Raw genomic sequence first — 21,056 nt, 5'->3', positions numbered from 1 at the left:
TGCCCTCCTCCTCTGATGACCTCACAGTCCACCTATCCTCTCCACAGAACTTGTGACTGCTCCTTGTGCTAAACTCAGTTTCCAGGATCAGGTGAGTATATTGGGGCAGGCTTCATCAGTCTGGAACTACAATAAGGAAGATCATCTTGGGCCCCTACAGTGGAAACAGGAACAGGAAAAGAGCCAGGGCCCAAGGAGGGTGGTATTCCAGGTGACATCACCTGGATGACTGAGTGAGTGTTGCAGTGATAGGGGTTGGGTAAATGGGTAGTTGGAGTTGGGTGATGAGTGGATGAGACATTGGTGATTGTTGATGGCAGATGGGTGGATGGATGAATGAGGGATGGATGAGAGATGGATGAGAGATGGATGAGAGATGGATGAGGGATGGATGAGAGATGGATGACGAATGGATGAGGGATGGATGATGGATGACGGATGGATGACGGATGGATGAGGGATGGATGACGGATGGATGAGGAATGGATGAGGGATGGATGGGCGATGGATGAGAGATGGATGAGGGATGGATGAGAGATGGATGAGAGATGGATGAGAGATGGATGAGAGATGGATGAGGGATGGATGAGGGATGGATGAGGGATGGATGATGGATGACGGATGGATGAGGAGTGGATGAGGGATGGATGGGCGAGGGATGAGAGATGGATGAGAGATGGATGACGGATGGATGAGAGATGGATGAGAGATGGATGACGAATGGATGAGGGATGGATGAGGGATGGATGAGAGATGGATGAGGGATGGATGAGAGATGGATGACGAATGGATGAGGGATGGATGATGGATGACGGATGGATGAGGAATGGATGAGGGATGGATGGGCGATGGATGAGGGATGGATGAGAGATGGATGAGAGATGGATGAGGGATGGATGAGAGATGGATGAGAGATGGATGAGGGATGGATGACGAATGGATGAGAGATGGATGAGAGATGGATGAGGGATGGATGACGGATGGATGAGGAATGGATGAGGGATGGATGGGCGATGGATGAGAGATGGATGAGGAATGGATGAGAGATGGATGAGAGATGGATGAGAGATGGATGGGTGATGGATGAGAGATGGATGAGAGATGGATGAGGAATGGATGAGGGATGGATGAGGGATGGATGAGAGATGGATGAGGGATGGATGAGAGATGGATGAGGGATGGATGAGAGATGGATGAGAGATGGATGGGCGATGGATGGGTGATGGATGAGAGATGCGTGGATGGAGTGGGTGGATATTCTTTCTCATATCCCAGGACATAACACCAAGATGATAAAGACATTTTGCAGACATGCACAGGTGTAAAGCTGCTCAGGCTCGTGCAGCCAGCAGATGGCGGTGGCACAGGTGTGCTCTGAGCCAAGGTCTCCCCATGTCAAAAATGCATCTCTGATGCCACCTTCCTGGGAGCAGCCTGGCCCAGCCCTCTCACAGCCAGGCTGGGAGTGTGGGGCTGTCAGCTGCTCAGGTGCTCTGGCCACCTCCTCTCCTGCAGCCAGGATAACTTGGGTCCTGCTGTCTCAAGCCGGCATCACCCACACCCTTCTCCCAGGGTCCTGCATGCCCCTCATCTTACCCTCAGAGGCTCCACTCAGGTTGCCCTCTCCCCAGGAAACAGCCCTGAACCCCTCAGGTCTGGGGCCAACCAGTGCTGACTGAGGCCAGAGTTGGGTCTGGATCTAGCCACAGCCTCAGGGACCAAGGCTAGTCACCAAGCAGGTGACCCTAGGAGGAACAACCAGGATCTGAATCCAACCATACCCACTCAGAACTGACCACAGTGTGGGGGCAGTCACTCAGAGCCTGCTCAGCCTGAGGCAACCTAGCTAAGAGACCCCACTCCTGGGAGTCCCACACACCCCATCCCAAGTCTTCTGGCCTGCCTCCTGTCCTACCCACTGCTGACCTGGGGTCAGCACCCCTCTAACCTGTCCACACACTGACCAACCCCTAACTAGCCTCACTTTGCTCTAATCTTTTCCACACTCCAGCCAGGGAGGACATGGAAGCTCAGAGAGCTTGAGTAACTTGCCTTAAGTCACACAGCAAAAACAAAGTAGCTACTGGCCTGTGCAGGCCACAACAGCACAGGTGCCCAGCACAGGACAGCAGGTGGTTGTGGATGTAAGGTGGCCCAAAGGCAGATAGGAGGTGACACTAAACTTGGGCCCACAGTCACTGTGACAATACGTGCTCTATTCCAGGCCCAGGGCAGTTCCCACAGGGTTCAGCTGAATCTGGGGGGCCCTTTTCTCCCAGGGCCCAGCCCTGGGCTGAGATCCCAGAAGCTGAAAGCAAGCTGCAATGGGACTGGCACTGCCTGCCAGGTGACCGGCAAGGGGCGCTCAAGGCAAGGCACCATGCCCTGCCCCCAACCCCCAACTGTGCTGGTGGAGAAGGGCAGGATTGCAGGGCCTCAGAGCTGCCTGGGCCCTGGCGGTCCAGGATAGAGGTGACTTGGTGAGGGTTGGGGTTAAGAAACCTGAGATGTCCCATCTCCTGAGAGTTCTGTTTTTAAACCTCATCCCAGCCCTTTGGACACCACACAACCCAACTTACCATATATACCTGTGCCCCAAACACAGAGGACAGCAGATCATTGTGGAGCTGGGGTCACAAGCAAGGACACTTGAACCCTAGGCAGGCTACTGCACACCTCACCTGACCATACCTGAGTGGGCAGCCAGGGGAGGGGCAAGTGATGGCCGTCTGCAGACCCGAGGGAAGGGAAGTGGCTATGTGTAGACACAACAGCCAGCTGGGGAAAGGAGTTTCAGCATGGCCTGTGTGGGCGAGATGCCATGAACCTGGCTAGGAGCACATGCGTTCACACACGAGTGCAGTGGGACACAGGCCAGGGTACATGTAGCTGCATGGGGACCTGGGGGGCTGGGATCTACAAGTTGCTGCCAGTCCATGTGGATGCTTCCAAGAAAAGAGGATCTGGGAGACTGAGTCCTCCTCACCCTAAACCCTTCAGAACCTTTCCTGCTCCACTCCCTCTGCCCATGTCTATAGGCAGAACCAACCTGAGATCTCCTGAAGCCACATCCATACCCTGGCCTGGGATCTGAGCCTGAAAATCCTGACTAGGACAGCCAGGTCCGCGGGAGCTGGCACATGGTTGTCCACACTCCCCTCCCCCCATGGCTGGCACACCCCCTTCATACTCCCAATACTTAGCGAGTTAGGGTCTTCCCCTCCCTGTCTCACAGCCTTTCTGTCCAGTGGCCAGACAGGGTAAGATACCCACAACCCCCTGTACATCAACCTCACTGACTACCACCCCTTGTGCACCAAGATCACCCAGGATGTGCTCAAGGCCAGCACTTCCTCCAGGAAGCCCCCTGGCACTGAGCTGTGGGGTGGAGGCCTGGGCCAGGGAGCAGGTGGCCCATGCCCTGTGCCTGCAGATGGCACGCCTCCTCATGTGAGGCTGCCTCCTTCCTGTTTGTGTGCAGTCACGCTGCAGTAGCAGCTAAGCTTGAAGCCGGGACCCACCTACTCTCTCTACCCCGCACACCCCCATGCCAGGGGACTCAGCACGGCCACTGCCCCTTCCAAGAGCCACCACTCCTGAGCTGCTTTCTCCATAGGCCCTTGTGGCCCAGCCCAGCTCATTGGGGTGAGAGGACATTCATACAGCAGCAGGGGACCTGGGCAGGAGCCCCTAGACTCCCATGGCCCCCAGCTCCTGCCCTGACCACAGGGAGAGTGGGGTCAGATCCAGGTAGGGGTGAGAGTGGTTCCCAACCTGAGCAGACAGCAGCTAATGACAGCCCCTCCCCACATTCAGGCCAGGAGCCCCCCAGGTATGGGCAAAGCTCATCTGCTGCGAGCAGGTGATACAATAAGACACATACACACACATACACCAAGCACACGCAAGGCTCAGGGTAAGCCCCATGAAGACACCTACAAATGCAGTGGCCCTGGACAGACACCAGTGCCCTCCAGACCCACCACAGGCTTGAGCACACCCTCCCTCAACACACCTATGTGCACAGCAAGGGCAGCAGGCTCTGGGAGAGCCACCTCAGCAAGGGCACCTATCCCAGCACCAGCCCTGCCTGCGTCAGCAGGAGGCCCCACCTCCTTCCCACCAGCCCTGCACCTACCCACCCATCCTCCCCCACACCAGCCAGGCACCTCACTGGGAACTGCAGAGGCAGCAGCGACTGGGCTGCTCCTGGAACCTTCCCCAGCGTGGAGAGCAGCAGAGACCCCCTGCCCAGAACCCAGGCTCTCTCCATGCACCAGGGCTGCAAGTCAGAGCACTGGCCAGTGTGGAACACAGCAGGTGAGGCCCCTGGCCAGCACCAAGGGCAAAGGTCCCCCTGGGTTGTGTCAGGGAGTGACCAGGGATGGTGCAGGGGTGGACAGATCTGTTCCCCTCTTTTCTGAATAGGGGCAGCAGTCAGCTGTCTGCTGGAGCAAGGGTCATGGGAAGGGAGCTGACAGGTGGCACAACCTGGAAAAGGCTGGCATAGGCAGCCCCAGACCCCAGGTATCCCTGGCTTGGCAGGGAACTGCCCCCCTCTACAAGACCCCTCCGGCCATACCCCATGGCTCTTTGTCCTGTTTCCCAGTGTCGTTCCCCAGGTCACACTTCACCATGCAGGTCCCCCGAGACCCCGGGTCCCTGGCTGGCCTCCCCAGGACAACAGCACCAGACCCAACGCCACCTCCCCAAGCCTCTGCCAGATCTGTATGTGCTGTGCTGATAACTCAGCGATCTGCACTATGAGGCTGATGGGCAACACGGCCATCATTCATGTGATCTTAAGAGCACCCAGCATGAAGACCGTGACCAACATGTTCCTCCTGAACCTGGCCGTGGCCAATGGGCTCTTCACACTGGTGCTGCATGTGAACATTGCTGAACACCTGCTGCAGCGCTGACCATTTGGGCAGCTGCTGTGCAAGCTGGTGCTGGCCATCGACCTCTACAACATCTTCTCCAGCGTCTATTTCATGGCTGTCATGAGCATTGACCGCTACCTGGTGGTGCTGGCCACGGTGCACTCCCATGGCCTGCCGTGCCATACCCACCATGGTGCCAAGGTGGCCAGCCTGTGCGTTTGGCTGGCCATGGCCCTCTTGGTGCTGCCTTTCTTCTCCTTCGTCAGCATCTATAGCAACGAGCTGTGGCCTGAGTTTCCCACAGGCCAAGTGAGCCTGGTTCAAGGCCAGCCATATCCATACACTGGTGCTGGGCTTCTTGCTGCCTGTGTGCGCCGTATTGTGCTATACGCCGACCTGCTGTGCTGGCTGTGGGCCATGCAGCTCTACTCAGGGGCCAAGGTGCTGGGCAAGGCCAAGCACAAGGTCATCATCCTGGTCTTTGCTGTGTTGGCCGACTGCCTCCTCTGCTGAATGCCTTTCCACCTGGCCTCAGTCGTGGCTCTCACCATAGATGCGCCGCAGGCCACCCTGGTCATCAGCCAGTCTCAGCTATGCCAACTCCTGCCTCATCCCCTTCCTCTACGTATTCCTATATGACAACTTTCCCAGGGGCTTTCATGTCCTATCCCCTTGCTGGAGGGCCTGAGTTCCTGACTGCTTCCTATCCCCTCAGTAGTGTCCATGTTGCCAGGGGAGCATCCTGCCTCCTCACATCCCACTGTTCCCATTCCCTTTTCCAAGTAAATGCACGTGTTTATTTTACTGGAAAGACAGGGAGTGTATCCACCTGCTGGTACCCTCCTCAAAGGCCACAGCAATCAGCTCTGAGCCAGGTCAAAACCAGGAACCAGGAGCTCCATCCGGGTGGCCCACATCGGGGCGCGTCAGAGCCCAAGCCTGTGGATCTCTGTCCACTGCCTTCCCAGGCACATCACAGGGAGCTGGGTGGGACATGGAGCAGTTGGGACTCACCTCATAAGGACGGCTCCAACCCTGCTCCCTCAAGAGACCTGAGGTCCTCCAGCAGCTGGCTGCCACAGGCTCGGCCTCTGCCATGCCTGTCTTCTGGACAGCCCCTGGGAGGAAAACAGCAACTGAGGATCCACAGGAGGAGCTGATACAACAGGCACCTGAATCAGGCCAGAAATGTATGGAGCAATGCCACTAGACCCCATCTGCCTTGTCACAGAAGCAGGGACCTCTGGAGGGCTGCGTTGGGTTCTACCACCAAGAGCCATGTAGGGAGGGTGTGATGCTGGGCACCTTGGGCAGTAGCCAAGAGTCTGCAGAGGCCAGAACCCCTGGTCCCAGTTGGCAGGAGCTGCTGCTAGGCTCGGGATAGAAAAGGCTCCTGGGCCCAAGCCAGAGCCCATCAGTTGCCAGCTGGGAGGAGCAGGACCCTTTGGCCACATCTGGCTTCCCAGCTGCATCCCTCGGCCTGTCAGCAGCCCAGACTGTGGTGAGCCTGACACCCAAGGAGGGTGCCCACCCCACACACCCCAGCTTGTCAGCCCAGAGTTGCCCCTACCCACCAGCCTTCTGGGGGTCATCTTCCCACGACAGCCCCCTCTACCCCCAAGTGGCTCCTGGGATGGTGCAGGCTCAGCCTGGCTGTGGGCTGAGGCTCTGGTCACCTAGGGGTCTGACAGGGGCCTGCAGGACCTCATGGTGTCTGCAGAAGCCTGAACAGCTGGGCACGCGGACACCGCATGGGGGCTCAAGGCTCCCAGACCAAGCTGTCTGAAGTGGCAGGAGAAAGGGTCCCAGAGGGCACCAGCCACCCTGGCTCCACCTCCGGGTCTGCTGCGGCTCGAGGTCCAGGGGGCTGTGCTTGCTCCAGCCCCCACTCCCACACCTGGGCCGGCAGGACGTGATGTTCCAGCCTCACTCCCTGCTGTTACACCTTCGCTGGAGCTGCCTAATTACCCAGTGGAAAGGCTCAACATGCGAGTATGAGGTGTAGAGCCAGTAGGAGAGCCCTGGGTGTGAGGGGTGAAGAATGAGAGGAAGAGGGTGATGTGTGGAGCATGAGGGGCGGGATGAGGAGTGGGATACGGTGTGGAGAGGAAGGGGGTGAGGTGTAGAGCATGAGGGGAGGAAGTGAGAGGTGGAGAGTGAGGGGCGGGTGAGGAGTGGAGAGTGAGGGGCTGGGTGAGGAGTGGAGAGTGAGGGGCTGGGGTGAGGAGAGTGAGGGGCGGGAGTGAGGAGTGGAGAGTGAGGGGCTGGGGTGAGGAGAGTGAGGGGCGGGAGTGTGGAGTGGAGAGTGAGGGGCTGGGGTGAGAGTGAAGGGCGGGTGAGGAGTGGAGAGTGAGGGGCGGGGGTGAGGAGAGTGAGGGGCGGGGTGAGGAGAGTGAGGGGCGGGGTGAGGAGTGGAGAGTGAGGGGCTGGGTGGGAGGGAGAGTGAGGGGCGGGAGTGGGAGGGAGAGTGAGGGGCGGGAGTGAGGAGTGGAGAGTGAGGGGCTGGGTGAGGAGAGTGAGGGGCGGGTGAGGAGTGGAGAGTGAGGGGCTGGGTGAGGAGTGGAGAGTGAGGGGCTGGGGTGAGGAGAGTGAGGGGCGGGAGTGAGGAGTGGAGAGTGAGGGGCTGGGGTGAGGAGAGTGAGGGGCGGGGTGAGGAGTGGAGAGTGAGGGGCGGGAGTGTGGAGTGGAGAGTGAGGGGCGGGAGTGAGGGGAGAGTGAGGGGCGGGGGTGAGGGGGAGGTGGAGAGTGAGGGGCTGGGTGAGGAGTGGAGAGTGAGGGGCTGGGGTGAGGAGAGTGAGGGGCGGGAGTGAGGAGTGGAGAGTGAGGGGCTGGGGTGAGGAGAGTGAGGGGCGGGAGTGAGGAGTGGAGAGTGAGGGGCGGGAGTGTGGAGTGGAGAGTGAGGGGCGGGAGTGAGGAGAGTGAGGGGCGGGTGAGGAGTGGAGAGTGAGGGGCTGGGTGAGGAGTGGAGAGTGAGGGGCTGGGTGAGGAGAGTGAGGGGCGGGAGTGAGGAGAGTGAGGGGCGGGTGAGGAGTGGAGAGTGAGGGGCTGAGTGAGGAGAGTGAGGGGCGAGGGAGTGAAGTGTGGAGAGTGAGGGGCGGGTGAGGGACTGAGGGAGCAGGGCTGGGTGAATTGAAGAGATGGACCGCGGGGTGAAATGAGGAGTGTGAGGGGCTGACTGGGCTGCGCAAGGGCCGCACACCGACGGGTGCCTTTGCCCTGTGCTGCCAGCAGAGAAGCGCCACTGAGGCCTGCCCCACAGACCCAGATTCCCGCCCCTCAGGAGGCGCCTGTCCACCTGGCCGAGCGGGAAGGCAAGAACCTGGGGCGCAGCGGGGAGTTGGGAGTGGACACAGACCAAGGCCTGGAAGCCTCCGGTGTCACGAAGGTCGGCTGCTATTCTCACCAGGGTCCTCTCTGCTTGAGCCGCTGCCCTGCTGCCCTGCTGCCCTGCGGTCTTCGGGGTTCACGGTGGCGCCTTGGGTGTGGGTGGAGCCTGGGGCGTGGGGTGGCGCCTTGGGTGTGGGTGGAGCCTCGGGCGTGGGTGGGGCCTGGGGCATAGGGGTGGAGCCTCTGGCGTGGGTGGAGCCTCACGTGAAGGGACCCCATCATGGGTAGGACTCAGAAGCTTCCAGCTTCCCCAGGGGGCCCCACCCAGCCCTCAGACATGACCAGTCAACACCTGGACTGAGCTGAGTCGGTAGAAGGGCCCGCAGAGACAGTCAGAAATGCCCGTGAAAAAGAGAGCAGTCGCTGCAGGGGAGGTTTACTGAGGCCCTTCCCCTGCCCAGGGAGCCAAAGCTGGCTGCATGCTGCATGCATGAACGGGGCAAGACACAGACGCCAGCACAGGCACACAGAAGACAGCGCGGGCAGCACCATGCCCACGATCTGCAGCTGAGGCATAGCCAGTCCTTCCTGATCTTTCCAGGGGCCTGAGGTCACCTGGCCAAGGTTTCATTGATGGTAGAGGTCCTTCCCAGGTTGCAAGGGTCAGTGCCTCATTCACAGAGAAGCTTCTGCACGGTCAGCAACTGCTGCCCCAGGGAAAAGGACCCCCAAGGTTCAGCTGGAGCACATCTTTCCCAAGGCCGCTGGTCAGCAGGAAGCTCAAGTTTCACCCGGACACCCCAGGGCCTGGGGCTGAGGCAGTTGACAATAGAGAACCGCATGGAGGATGCTGTACCATCCTACCCTGAGCCAGAGGCACAGCTCCCGGCCTCCACCTGCTGGATCAGCCCTGCCTTTTCCTGCATGCAGCGTTCAGCTCAGTCCCAGAAGAGAGGCCCACTGAGGAGTCACCAGTCAGGCTCCCGAGGACAGGTGGACGTGGGGGACCCTGGACTGAACCACAGGTGGGGGTACACAGGGAGCAGCAGGCTGCACAGGTCAGTAGAAGCTTCTTGCCATGGCTGGCAACCCCTGCAAACATCCTCCCAGGGTGCCAGTAATATGGGTGCAGCCAGATGGGCAAGCTCAGAGGAGTGCCTATATCGGGCCTGCTCAGCAGTCCAGAGGAAAGGCCACAAAGCTGACAGCTGGCAGACAATTCACGACCGACACGTGGAGCACACGACTGTGAGGGGCTATTCCCGCTGCAGGCATGTGCCTGTGCAGCACTTGGCCACCACAGCAGATCACAGGCCAGTAACATGGAGCTGGGAGCATGCACATATATACTATAGAGCTCTCTGCTCCAGAATGGCAGCTTGGTCCAATGGGGTCACAGTGGCAACCTCAACACTGTCCCATGGTGCTGCAAAGTGCCTGGGCCCAAGGTGAAGCCCGTCGGCGGCTCAGGAGTCAACCTAGAGAGCAGTGACCTGTGTGAGCTCTGTGTTGGGTGTGGATGGGCTCTGGGGACTGATGGGCCCCATGGGCAGGTCCACGCCTAGTCATGCGGGCCGTGGCACTGTGTCTGGCGTCTTGCAAGCTAGGGCCACATCCCTGGCAACACTTCGCACACGGTCTGACAACTGCATCTCGCGGCGCAGGGTAGACGCGCAGCAGAACCTGCGGAAGCAGGCTTTGAAGTTCTCGTCCAGGAAGGCATAGAGCACAGGGTTGAGGCAGCTGTTGACATAGCCCAGGGCTGTGCAGAAGCGCAGGGCAGCCACAGCAGCCTCGCTACCCGGCTGCACGCCCAGCCCCTGCACCAGCACGAACACCTGCACTGGTGTCCAGCAGCCCACAAACACAGCCACCACCACCAGCACCAGTCGCGTGATGCGGCGCAGGTTCCGGTCCTTCTCCCGTGAGCCGGAGAGCAGGCGCACACCTCGCAGCCTCCGGATCATGAGGCTGTAGCAGACAGAGATGATGAGCACGGGGATGACGAAGGAGAAGAGGAAGATGCAGACAGCAAACACTGGGCCCCAGTAGTCCTGAGGGGCAGGAATGTCCACCAGACACTCGATCTCTGCCAAAGAGAGGTGGGGTCAGAGGGGGAACCCCTGCACCTCCCCCCTCCCCCAAGCCACCCAGCAACTCCAGGGCACCCTGCTGACCTTCATCCTCCACCTGTGCCGAGCCCATGATGGCAACGGGGACACCAACCACAGAGGCCAAGGCCCAGATGGCCACATTCACAGCCTGGGCTTTGCTGGAGGTGCGAACATCCAGGGCTCGGATGGGATGGCAGATAGCCACATAGCGGTCGACACTCATGGCAGTCAGGGTGAAGGTGCTAGTAAACATGTTGTAGTAGTCGATGGCAATGACGGCCTTGCACACGGCATTGCCGAATGGCCAGAAGCCCAGCAGGATGTCAGTGCCCTGGAAAGGCAGAGTAAGCAGCACCAGGGTGTCTGCCAGGGCCAGGTTGAAAATATAGATGTTGGTGGCTGTCTTCATCTTGGTGTGCCTGCAGGGGCCAGGGTGGCAAGACACGTGTTGCTAGGACAAGGGCAGACACCCACCTTGGCCCCAACCCAGTGCAGTGGCCCCCCAGCCCTCACCCAGAGGTTGGTTCCTGGACCCCACCCACTGTGGTGGCACCACAAGGATGGAGTTGGGGGCCAGAACCACTGTGGCTCCATAGGGGCTCTGCTGAGCACAAAAGAGTCCCAAGCAACAAGACTGGTCTGGGTGGACCAGTGGAGACACAGGCGCCAGCACACCTGACACTGCCTGGGCCAGAAAAAAACTGATTTCCTCCCTGGTAAGACACTAGACTGCCCAAGGACTTCCCCACCAACACCTACCTAGCAATGGAGATGGAAAATGATGACAGGATGGAATGCATGCAGAAGGGGTTTGAGTGGATCCAAGCTCCAGTAATATGGCTGGGACAACTGTACATAGCAAATACTAATAAAATAATTGAATGATAATGCTGGTGTTAAGGGTAGTGACTACTGCAAGGAGGAGGAGGTGGAGGAGCAGGTGGAGGAGATGGAGGAGGTGGAGGAGGACATGGAAGAGGAGGTGGAGGTGGAAAAGGACGTGGAAGAGGAGGTGGAGGTGGAAGACGAGGCTCTGTGTCGAGGGCTAATTTGTTCTCAAGGCTCAGCCCTGGCTTGAGAACCACATGCTGCCGCTCTTGGGGTATCTACCCCTGGCCATCAGATCTGAGTGTCCACCACTACTTCTGGTACCAGCACGACAGGATCTGAACTCGCCTCTGCCTCAGACACCCAATTGGCCACAGCACCTTCCCTTTTCAAACACAGGAAGTGACTCTAAGAGGGTGTGATCCAGAGCAGCCAGAAGTGGTTACACCACATGGACTGGGGATCAGCCCTGGAAGGGGCATTGCTCATTTTCAGGCTGGCATCTCACATACATACACTCACTCATTCACTCACATTAGTGTGTGCACACAGCACACACAAGGGTGACCATGTGGCCTTCTATCATTTTCCACTGGGCTCAGGGGGGGATAGGATTTGCTCAGGAACGCATGGGATGGTGGAGAAGAGAGGCAGGGCCTGAAGATTTCCAGCTCTGTCCTGGTTCCCCAAAGTTCCCGCCCTGATACCTCCACCGGGTCCATGAAGAGGGGCCCCGAGTTCAGGCATTTAACCCAAAATGGTGAGGTGTTTCCATCCTGGTCACCTTCCTTCCATCCTGGATCCCACTGGCTAGAGAACAAAGTCTTCCAATTTGGCATTCAAGCCCCACGCTAACTCTGTGCCCAGGTCACTGGGCATACATCAGGGATCACCACAGTAGGGTCAAGGCTCACCATCGTACACAGTGGCACAGGGCCTGCCCCCCTCCTGATAATCTCCCCAACCAAGGAGTTGGCAACCAGGTCTCAGCTGCAACCCCACCCTCTGGACAAGGCCCGGAGGACTTCACGGTTGGGGGTGGAGGCAGAGCCAACCACCTGCTGGGCTTCCCCTCAACCTACCTGAGGATGACATACATGACGAGGCAGTTTCCCAGGAGCCCACCAACACACACGGCCAGGTAGAGCCCTACGATGGTGGTCTGGAGCCCCAGGGGCAGGAAGGCCCCGTGGCTGGCGTTTGGCAGCAGGTGGGCAGGTGGCAGGCTGTGGTTGGGACCCAGCAGAGATAGGTTGCCCTGCAGGTGGCGGCCATACAGCTCCTCCCAGAATGGAGCTGGGAACAGGGACTCCATCAGCGGCACCTGTGTTGGGGCACAGTACCAATGTCTGCCCAGACAGCACCATCCAACACCACGGCACACACCATGCACAGAGACATGAGACATGCTGACACAGACAGACAGACAGGCATCCCATGCAGTCATGCCAGGGTGCATGTCCAGACATAGCCCACACACGTGAACACACAGGACACACAGCTGCTCATGTGTTCCCTGGCATAGCCCACAAACATGAACACACAACACACACAGGCTGAGCCTCCGCCTGTGCCCTTCTTCCCCTCTCCCAGCGACTAGAACCCTCACCTTGGCAACCTCCTTGGGAGCCAGGAACACAGACCCCACCCCTCAGCTCTGAAGCAAACCAGATGAGGAGACTCCTCCTCACAGGCCCCCGCACGGGTTGGAGACCCTTCCTCGCTGGTCCCTGAATGGGTCTGGATGCGGCTGTGGCGGCTCCTCCTCAGCTGACGCCAGGCGCAGCGACGCAGCAAGGAGTGCGGCAGCCAGGAGTGGGGGAGGGGAGCAGGCTACTGCTCAGGATGGGAGGGGCTGCGCAGGCGGGAAGAGGGGGCCCAGGGAAAGTGGGTCACATGGGGCGGGACAGGGCAGACACAGATCCAGACACAAGACATACACAGCGCACACACACACAACACACATGACAGACATGCATGACACATACCAGACACGCACAGCACACAATAGGTCACAGAGCACATGCTCACAGAGCACACAGAATACACACAACAGCATAACACATGTATATAAGCACATGCAGCAAACACATGACACACAGTGCATACAGCACTCATGTATAAGCACACAGTGCAAACACAGCACACACAGCAACACAGGACATACAGCGCCACGCACAGCACATACAGGACACACAGTGGTCACACAGGACATGCACAGTGCAAATACAGCACACACAGGACACACACAACAGCATGCACAGCACACACATCACCTAGGTGACAGGATCACATCCAGAGGCATGACACTGCCCATCTAGGTGACTGACAAGAGGGCATCTCCCCCAGAGCTGGGCTTCACAGATACCATAATCCTTCACATCCTGGACCATGGTCACTGGCAGTGGTCACTCTGAGCAGAGGACATAAGCCAAGGCCACATGGGCAATGCTCAAGTGCAACAAGATTGTCCTCCCTGCCTGCACGTAGGCGCAGCTCAGACTCTCGCCACCCAGGAAGACCCACAGCTTCCTTAGAGGGGTATGGTTGCCAGGCAACGGAAAGCTGTGTCACTAGGATACTTGGTGAATCAAGCGAGGTTCAGGGTTCAGGTCCCAGCTGCTCTCATCAGCCACTCAGCATCCTCCCTGCAGCCACCACAGTCTAAGAACTCACCCCCACACACAGGGAAGCAGAACACAGGCCACAGCAGGCACAGCAGGCACAAAGTACACCAGGAATGAGGGGATGTCTCGGGGGACAGGACCAACACCAAAGTCTTCATGCTTATGGCCATCAGCTGCCTCCAGCCCAGAGAAGGTCCTGGTGGCACCAAAAGGGCAGACAGAGTGAGACCTTGAGCCCAGGGTGGAGAGGGAGAAGGGGGAAGGATTATGGGGAGGGAGGGAGGGACAGGAAGCAGAGGGGAGAGGTAGCCAGTGCAGTCAGATCAGCCAACAACACAACCCCAGTCCTTGTGCCTGTGAGCACTGCCCGCCCCTGCCCAGTCCCTGTGCCTGTGAGAACTGCCCACCCCTGCCCGGTCCCTGTGGCTGTGAGCACTGCCCACCCTTGCTAGTCCCCAGGAGTGAGGCCTGGTTGCCCCCATCCCAGCATGCATTGTCATGCCAGGTTTTCCTTCCAGCCACAGAACACGGATGTCCCAGGACACACCTGTGTTCCTTTTCTGGGTATAGAACCTGCTCTCCCCCTGCCCCAGTCCCAGTCCTAGCCCGGCCATGATGGTGTCCAATGCAAACCAGTAGAGCCCAGGCAAAACCTTGCAGGTGTGTCGGCCAGTGCAGGAGGCCAGGACCAGGTCCCTGAGTCCAGCCCTGCGCCCAGGAGGAATCCTGGGACCTGGAGGTCAGGCATAAAGGGAAGTCCTGTCTTCACCCAGTCCAACAGAGGGTCCAGGGTCTGACCCAGGACATGTGGCTCAGAAGGCACAGCTGGGGACATGCATGTGTGTGTACACCACATGGCACAACCATCCCAGAGCACGTATGCACTATGGGTAGCCCAAGGAGGCCAGTACAGAACTCTGTGCACCTGGGACATGCCAAGATGGGGCTCTCCAAACTCATGCTGGTGTGCAGACCAGCAAGCGGACTTGGGTGAGGCAAGGTCTCAGGGTGCTGGGCAGAGTTTGGGGCCAATTCCTGAGGCTCCAGCAGAAGAGGCCCGGCATAGTCTTTCCCCCATCCTGTCCCTGTGGAGATAGATAGCCCCTAGATCCCTGCCTGCTTGGCCTATGTGGGAGGTCAAAGGCAGACAGCACACCATATCCCGGGGGAACCCACTGACCGTGGTTTTGACTGACTGAGACCTCAATCTGGCCTGATCACTAGTCATACAGGTGAGAGTGGTAGACTACATCCCAGTCTCTCTTCTCTGTTCTTGGACAAACTGTGCTGAGACTTCCTTGATAAACACCTCTGAGTAGTCAGGCACAGTCCACGTTACCTGCCAGCTGTGTTGCATGTGACCTGTGACATGATCGGAGGATCCAGAGAGCCAGACATGCCTTTTAGCCAATTACAGTACCATTGTTAGGTGGGAGGACTGGGGGTGATGCCCTTCTGCCTTCCTCTTTCTTAGTCTTTATAAGATTGTGTTTGCTTCACAATAAATGAACATGCTCAATCAGACTGTCCCTGGTGGTTTATGCTGCTAAACACTGATTCCTCTCCCCCTCAGTGGTCATGGGGGCCTGCTGGTCAGGAAACTCCTGAGAGATCACCCACCTCAGATGGGGTTATGAGCCTCCAGATTACCTCTCTGTGGCTTACCTCCAGGACTTTAACACGACAAAAGTGGCCCCACAGACTCTAAGGTCCTAGGATGAGGTCCACACGCCAGTGTTGATGGCACACCAGCACCCACAGCACATGTCAGCACCAAGGCACACACCAGCACCCTGCAGCATATTTCCTCTTTTTTCCCCACATTCTCTTTTTCCCTTCCTGTATCTAGGGGAAGGGGAGAGATAAAGAGAAAAGCCACACCCACCCTCCCAACCATCCCAAGGTCCCCAATGTGGTGGGGACTGCTCAGGTGGTTTTGATAGTTCAGCTGTTCTGAATTGATGCCAATCTTGCCATTCCAAGCACGATGAAATCTCTTCAGAATCCACTGGCTGACATAGTCCACCTTAGCGTCTCCACTTGCCCAGTTTTTCACTGCCAACACTTGGCTAGGGTTGTTGATCAGTTTGTTCTGTCCTCTGTTGTGGTACGAGATATCTTCTGCAGGCTCCAATGTACTTCCATATCTTCCATGTGCACCTGGATATGCTGTCCACTGCTCTGAGCCACTGAGGAGGCTCAGCTTTGATTCACGCACTCCACGGTCAGACCATGGAACCTGCAATTCTCATTCCAATTTTATTATATGTGCTGCCGAAGTGAGCACAGAACCTGCAGTTCTCTTCATGGTTGGGGTTCTGAGTCCAGCAGTTCAATTGGGGTTATCCCCAAAGAAACTTTGTTTAAAGTGATCCCAGACCAGATTCTTGTGTGTGCTTGCCAGTACAGGATCCGCCACAGTCCATCACCCCATCAGCTTATGCATATGTTGGTGGTTGTAATTGCTGGGTCAATTCTGCCTCCAGCCTCAACTTCTACACAAACCAATGAGTGATGGAGCCCATCCCAATCCTGCCCACCACACACTTAGCCACGTAAATCCTAATAACCCTCACCAGGCCTGCCCCCTGCCCTGGTTCCCATGCTTGTCACTATGTACAGACACTGGTTCAGTTTGTCAACGGACATTAAAGCCTAGTTCATGGGCACGATAGCATAGCAGTTAAAGTTCTGGCCTTGAACATGCTCGAATTACATATGGGTGCCAGTTCTAATCCAGGTGGCCCCGCTTCCCATCCAGCTCCCTGCTTGTGGCCTGGAAAAGTAGTCGAGGATGGCCCAAAGCTTTGAGACCTTGCACCTGCATGGGAGACCTGGAAGAAGCTCCTGGCTCCTGGCTTTGCATTGGCTCAGCTCCAGCCATTGCGACTACCTGGGAAGTGAACCGTCAGACGAAGATCTTTCTCACCGTCTCTTCTCCTCTCTGTATATCTGACTTTCCAATAAAAATAAATAAATCTTAAAAAAAAAAAAAAGAAAAAGAAAAGATAGGCCTGGCAGCGTGGCTTAGCAGCTAAAAGTCCTCGCCTTGAACGTGCCGGGATCCCATATGGGCAACGGTTCTCATCTAGCTTTCCATCCAGCTTCCTGCCTGTGGCCTGAGAAAGCAGTTGAGGACGACTCAAAGCCTGGGGACCCTGCACCTGGGTGGGAGAGCCAGAAGAGGTTCCTGGTTCCCGGCTTCGGATCGGCATAGCACCGGCCGTTGCAGTCACTTGGGGAGTGAATCATCGGATGGAAGATCTTCCTCTCTGTCTCTCGTCCTCTCTGTATATCTGACTTTCCAATAAAAATAAATCTTAAAAAAGAAAAGAAAACATGAGGGGATTAGAAGCCACTAGAATGCCCCCACCCCAAGTCCCAGGGCCTGGACTTCAGCCCCAGCCCTGCTCCCTGCTCACGTGCACCCAGGACGGCTGCAGTCCATGGGATCCAGGTAGCCTTCTGCCGGACCTGGAGGCATTCCCAGAGTCCAGACCCTGGGGCCCAGCTAGCCTTGTGGAGGATCTCAAGGACTTCCCAGAGCCCAGCTTCAACCTGGCCCAACCCCAGCTGTTTGGGGAATTTGGGGAGTGAATCAGCAGATGGAAGCATTGCTTTTTTTCCAAAGTGAAAATAAAATTTAAAAAAATTTTTAATTAGGGCCCGATGCAATAGCATAGTGGTTCAAGTCCTCACCTTGCACGCACCAGGATCCCATATGGTCACCAGTTCTAATCCAGGTGGCCCCACTTCCCATCCAGCTCCCTGGTTGTGGCCTAGGAAAGCAGTCAAGGATGGCCCAAATCCTTGGGACCCTGCACCCGCATGGGAGACCTGGAAGAGCTCCTGGCTCCTGGCTTCAGATTGGCTCAACTCCAGCTGTTGGGACCGCTTGGGGAGTGAACCATCGGAAGAAAGATCTTCCTCTCTGTCTCTCCTTCTCTCTATACATCTGCCTTTCCAATAAAAATTAGTAAATCGCCACAACCCTCCTTGCCCCTCCCCTGTATCCGGGTCCCCCGTCCAAACAGCACACACAGAGGAGACTCCAGTCCGCACTCAGACCCCAGATTAAGAGATCCAGAGCTCAGAAAAACACGAACTAGGTCTTGGGGTTCCCTAAATCCCTGAGTTCCCAAACCTGTGTTTGAGAAGTGCCCTGACTGAGAGTCACCAAGCATCTCTCCAGCCCCGCCCCCAACCCTAGGCAAACGACCCCGGCTCTGCCCCACCTCTGCCCCACCCCTGCTTAGAGCAGGAGCCCGACTTCCGGTTGCCAGGCGACCACGTCACAAGCCGCAGGAGCTTGGAGGCTCCCAGTCCAGGGAAACTGAGGGTCTGGGGCCGAGAACTCTAAGGGAGGGGTCGGCTGGCTGGCGGCTGCGCGTTTTCCTGCTCCCCCGTGGGTCCCACTCCATCTGCCCACCCCAGATTCAGGTCAGAGAGTGGGAGCGCTCTTGCCCGTATACACACGCGGAAACGTGCAACCCACACGGGCTTACCGCGTGCTGGCGCACACAGTGGAGCCCACCCCGTCCTCCCCTGCAGGCTGGCGTCCGGGACTGGCGCTGCGGGGATCCCCAGCGGCCTCCAGCTCTGAGGCTGACCTGAAACCAGGGGGTTCTCGGCATTTTCTCAGTTCGAACAGCAGCTGGTAGGGCAGGGAGGGGACAGAGATCCGAGACGGCAGGTGGGACCTCAAGTGGGATCGCTGATGGAACGGCAGGTGAGGCTGCAGGTGGGCTGGGGCCGCTGCCAGGGTGCTTGGCAGTGTTGGGGCCATCCCGGGCACCCACGGTGCCTATGCTCCCCTCTGCAGGGCCGAACAATGCAGCGGCGGCGGTCGACGGAGGCCGGAAAAAAGGGTCCAAGGGACCACACCAGGGGGAGCGCACACGCAGCACGGCGCGCCAAGGGGGCACCCTCGACGGAACCCCCCAAGCCCCGCTGGTCCTTGACGCAGGAGAGCTTGGCCGCCATGTCCCCCGCACAGCGCCACCGCCACCTGCTCTTTGGCGACCTGCTGCACGACGTGGGCCTGGCCCCCTCCATCTTCCCCCGCGAGTCAGTGGAGGTGACACACCGTATACCTGATCCGCGCGCCTGGACACAGCCGCTCGAGCCGCCCGGCGAGCCTCAGGACCGGCTCGTCGGCGTCCTCAAGGCGGCAGAGGCCCGCGGACGCGTCCGCGCACTGCGGCTGCGCTACAACCGGCTTCGGGTGAGGCAACGGGACGGCGGGTGGGCGCGGAGCGGGGGGGACGCTGCTCGCGGCCCTCCCTCTGCACCCTGGGTCCGCACACCCTCGCTGAGCGACCTCCGCGCCAGCAGGCCGAGGAGATCCTACTGCTCATCCAGCACCAGCGGTCTGCGCGCGCCGCCATGCGGCTCGAGGTGTTCCTGCCGCCGCAGCTGAAGCCCACGCGGATCCCGGACCCGCTGGACCGTCAGGAGGTGCCCGTGAGCCCAGGGAAAGGCGAAGGGGGCCCCACCAGAATGCACACGCGACCCCAACCTCTGTCCCCACAGCGGCGGCGCGTGGAGACCATCATGGAGGACAAGGCCGAGGGCGGCAACTTCCTGCGGTGATCCCTGCGCACACCCCGCACATAAAGTTCTCTTCTTCGCACATGGTCCGGTCCTTCCGCAGAGCCCCAGAATCCCGCATGCACGGTACCTTCGCAGCCCAAGGTTCCCAGAGTGGCCCCTTATGGCGAAAGGAGATGTGGGGCAGGGGCAGTGCAGCCCCACGATCCTATCCCCCAGAAAGGGTCACTTCCCCAGCAGCCACACGGCCCGTGGTGGGACAGGTATTCCAGACAGGGCAGTGCCCCCACACACACTCAGCAGGGGGCACAGGGCTTACCCCTCTCCCCCCAGCTAGCTAGTGCCCACTCCTCTCCTCAGAGGTCCCAGAATCCCCCCACCCCCTGTGAACCTCTGCTGGACTGAGCTGGGGAAGAGAGGAGAGAGAGTAGGCAGGGAGGGTATGGGCTTGGGTAGGAAACATGGTGGTAGGGGAGGCTGGTCCCTCCCCTCAGACAAGCTCCTGTGATCCGAACACCAACTTCCGCTCTGGGGACTGCTACGTGCCAGTCAACCAACTGCTCATTACCGTTACTTCTCATTTCTTCACCTATAAGACAAGGTCTGGGGCAGTGCCTCCCACCCACCCATGAGTACCCAGGACCCACCACTCTGGAAGCTGGAGGCCAGCAAGAGGTGGCCAGGGTGGCTGCATCAGGGGTCTGCCTGGCACCAGGGTCCTCTTTGTCCCTAGCCAAGGAGAGATCGGCCACTAGGGAAGCTGGGGTAAGGTAAGGGACTGTTCAGTTCCGGGCCCACCATCCTCTGCCCTGCTCACCAGGTCTTGCCTGAGAATTCAAAGGAGTGGTGCGCAGCCTGAGAGGCCAGAGGATGGGAGGTGGGCAGTGGGGGGTGGACGCCAAGTGACCCAAGGGGGAAGGGAAAGCTTGCCCCTATCGTATCAAGTGCCACAGACTGGGGGCTGTGTGTCCTCAGCCTTTGCCCAGCCTCCTGTCCTCATCTATGGCCTCACAGTGCTGTCCTCAAGGCCAGGGAAGTGGCAGCCAATATCCTGTCCTGGGGTGCAGAGCAAGAACCTACCTGGCCTCCTGCGTTCTGGCAGAGCTGCACTTGGGCAGCCTCTCCCTGCCACTCCCGGCCTCTCGTCTGGTCCAATTCTGGCTCTGGCGGTCCAGTTGGTCAGTTGGTCCAGTTGGTCTGCCTTGCTGTTGGACTGGTTGGATGGGGGCCGGAAAGGATGGGCAGCTCTCGCGGCCTGCAGGAAACGTGCTGGGAGCAGCGGTGCGGGTGGAAAACGTCTGTGGGAAGGAAGTAGACTCCCAGAGCCGGCCAGGTCATGCGGAGGCAGACAGGAGCAGTCCGCAGGTGGCAGCGTACACTACTAACCACTTCCAGAGCAGGATCGGGCTCACCCGTACACTGAGTCAAAGCCTGGGCATTCGTGGTTTCACGCTGGGGTCCCTGCAGGAGCCACCGGGAACTCGGCCCGTTCCCCCCCACCCACCCCCCGTCCACGCGACTCCGAGCTCGAGAAAGCCTGCGTCTGCTGCCCCCCCCCCCGTCTGGAAGCGCCCTGGACCCGGGGGCGCCTCTGCTGCCCCGACGCTCTGCCGGCGGCCGCCCTCCTCCGAGCAGACCGGGCTGCACACGGGCCAGAGCCCGTTGTCCACGCGCATCGCGAAGCGGACCACACCACCACGCGGCGCGGGGCCCGCGGGCACACCCCC

At 58.8% G+C, this 21,056-nt stretch overlaps 3 protein-coding genes across 3 annotated transcripts; 2 read left to right on the top strand and 1 right to left on the bottom strand.

Moving 5' to 3' along the window:
- The first annotated feature begins 4,763 nt into the window (after positions 1-4,763).
- Positions 4,764-5,571, top strand: NPBWR2 (neuropeptides B and W receptor 2). Its single transcript, XM_040988188.1, is given in 4 exon segments — positions 4,764-5,164; positions 5,166-5,260; positions 5,263-5,464; positions 5,466-5,571. Coding segments are annotated over 4 exon segments (804 nt in total).
- Positions 5,572-8,426: 2,855 nt separating this feature from the next.
- Positions 8,427-20,844, bottom strand: OPRL1 (opioid related nociceptin receptor 1). The gene is made up of 4 exons (XM_040988324.1): positions 20,410-20,844; positions 12,235-12,476; positions 10,388-10,743; positions 8,427-10,299 (listed from the first exon to the last, which is right to left on the bottom strand). Exons 2-4 carry the CDS (start codon positions 12,465-12,467, stop codon positions 9,776-9,778), a joined length of 1,113 nt encoding a protein of 370 aa, XP_040844258.1. The 5' UTR covers positions 12,468-12,476; positions 20,410-20,844; the 3' UTR covers positions 8,427-9,775.
- LKAAEAR1 (LKAAEAR motif containing 1) lies at positions 18,055-20,392 on the top strand. Its single transcript, XM_040988326.1, is given in 5 exon segments — positions 18,055-18,508; positions 18,602-19,003; positions 19,114-19,306; positions 19,309-19,455; positions 19,926-20,392. Coding segments are annotated over 5 exon segments (891 nt in total). The 5' UTR covers positions 18,055-18,496; the 3' UTR covers positions 20,063-20,392.
- Positions 20,845-21,056: the final 212 nt, after the last annotated feature.

The sequence above is a fragment of the Ochotona curzoniae genome, unplaced genomic scaffold, assembly GCF_017591425.1.
Source record: "Ochotona curzoniae isolate NIBS_2020 unplaced genomic scaffold, NIBS_Ocur_1.0 contig_48, whole genome shotgun sequence".
NCBI lineage: Eukaryota > Metazoa > Chordata > Mammalia > Lagomorpha > Ochotonidae > Ochotona > Ochotona curzoniae.
The sequence above is the reverse complement of the archived record's forward strand: the minus strand, read 5'-3'. Positions and strand labels throughout refer to the sequence as shown.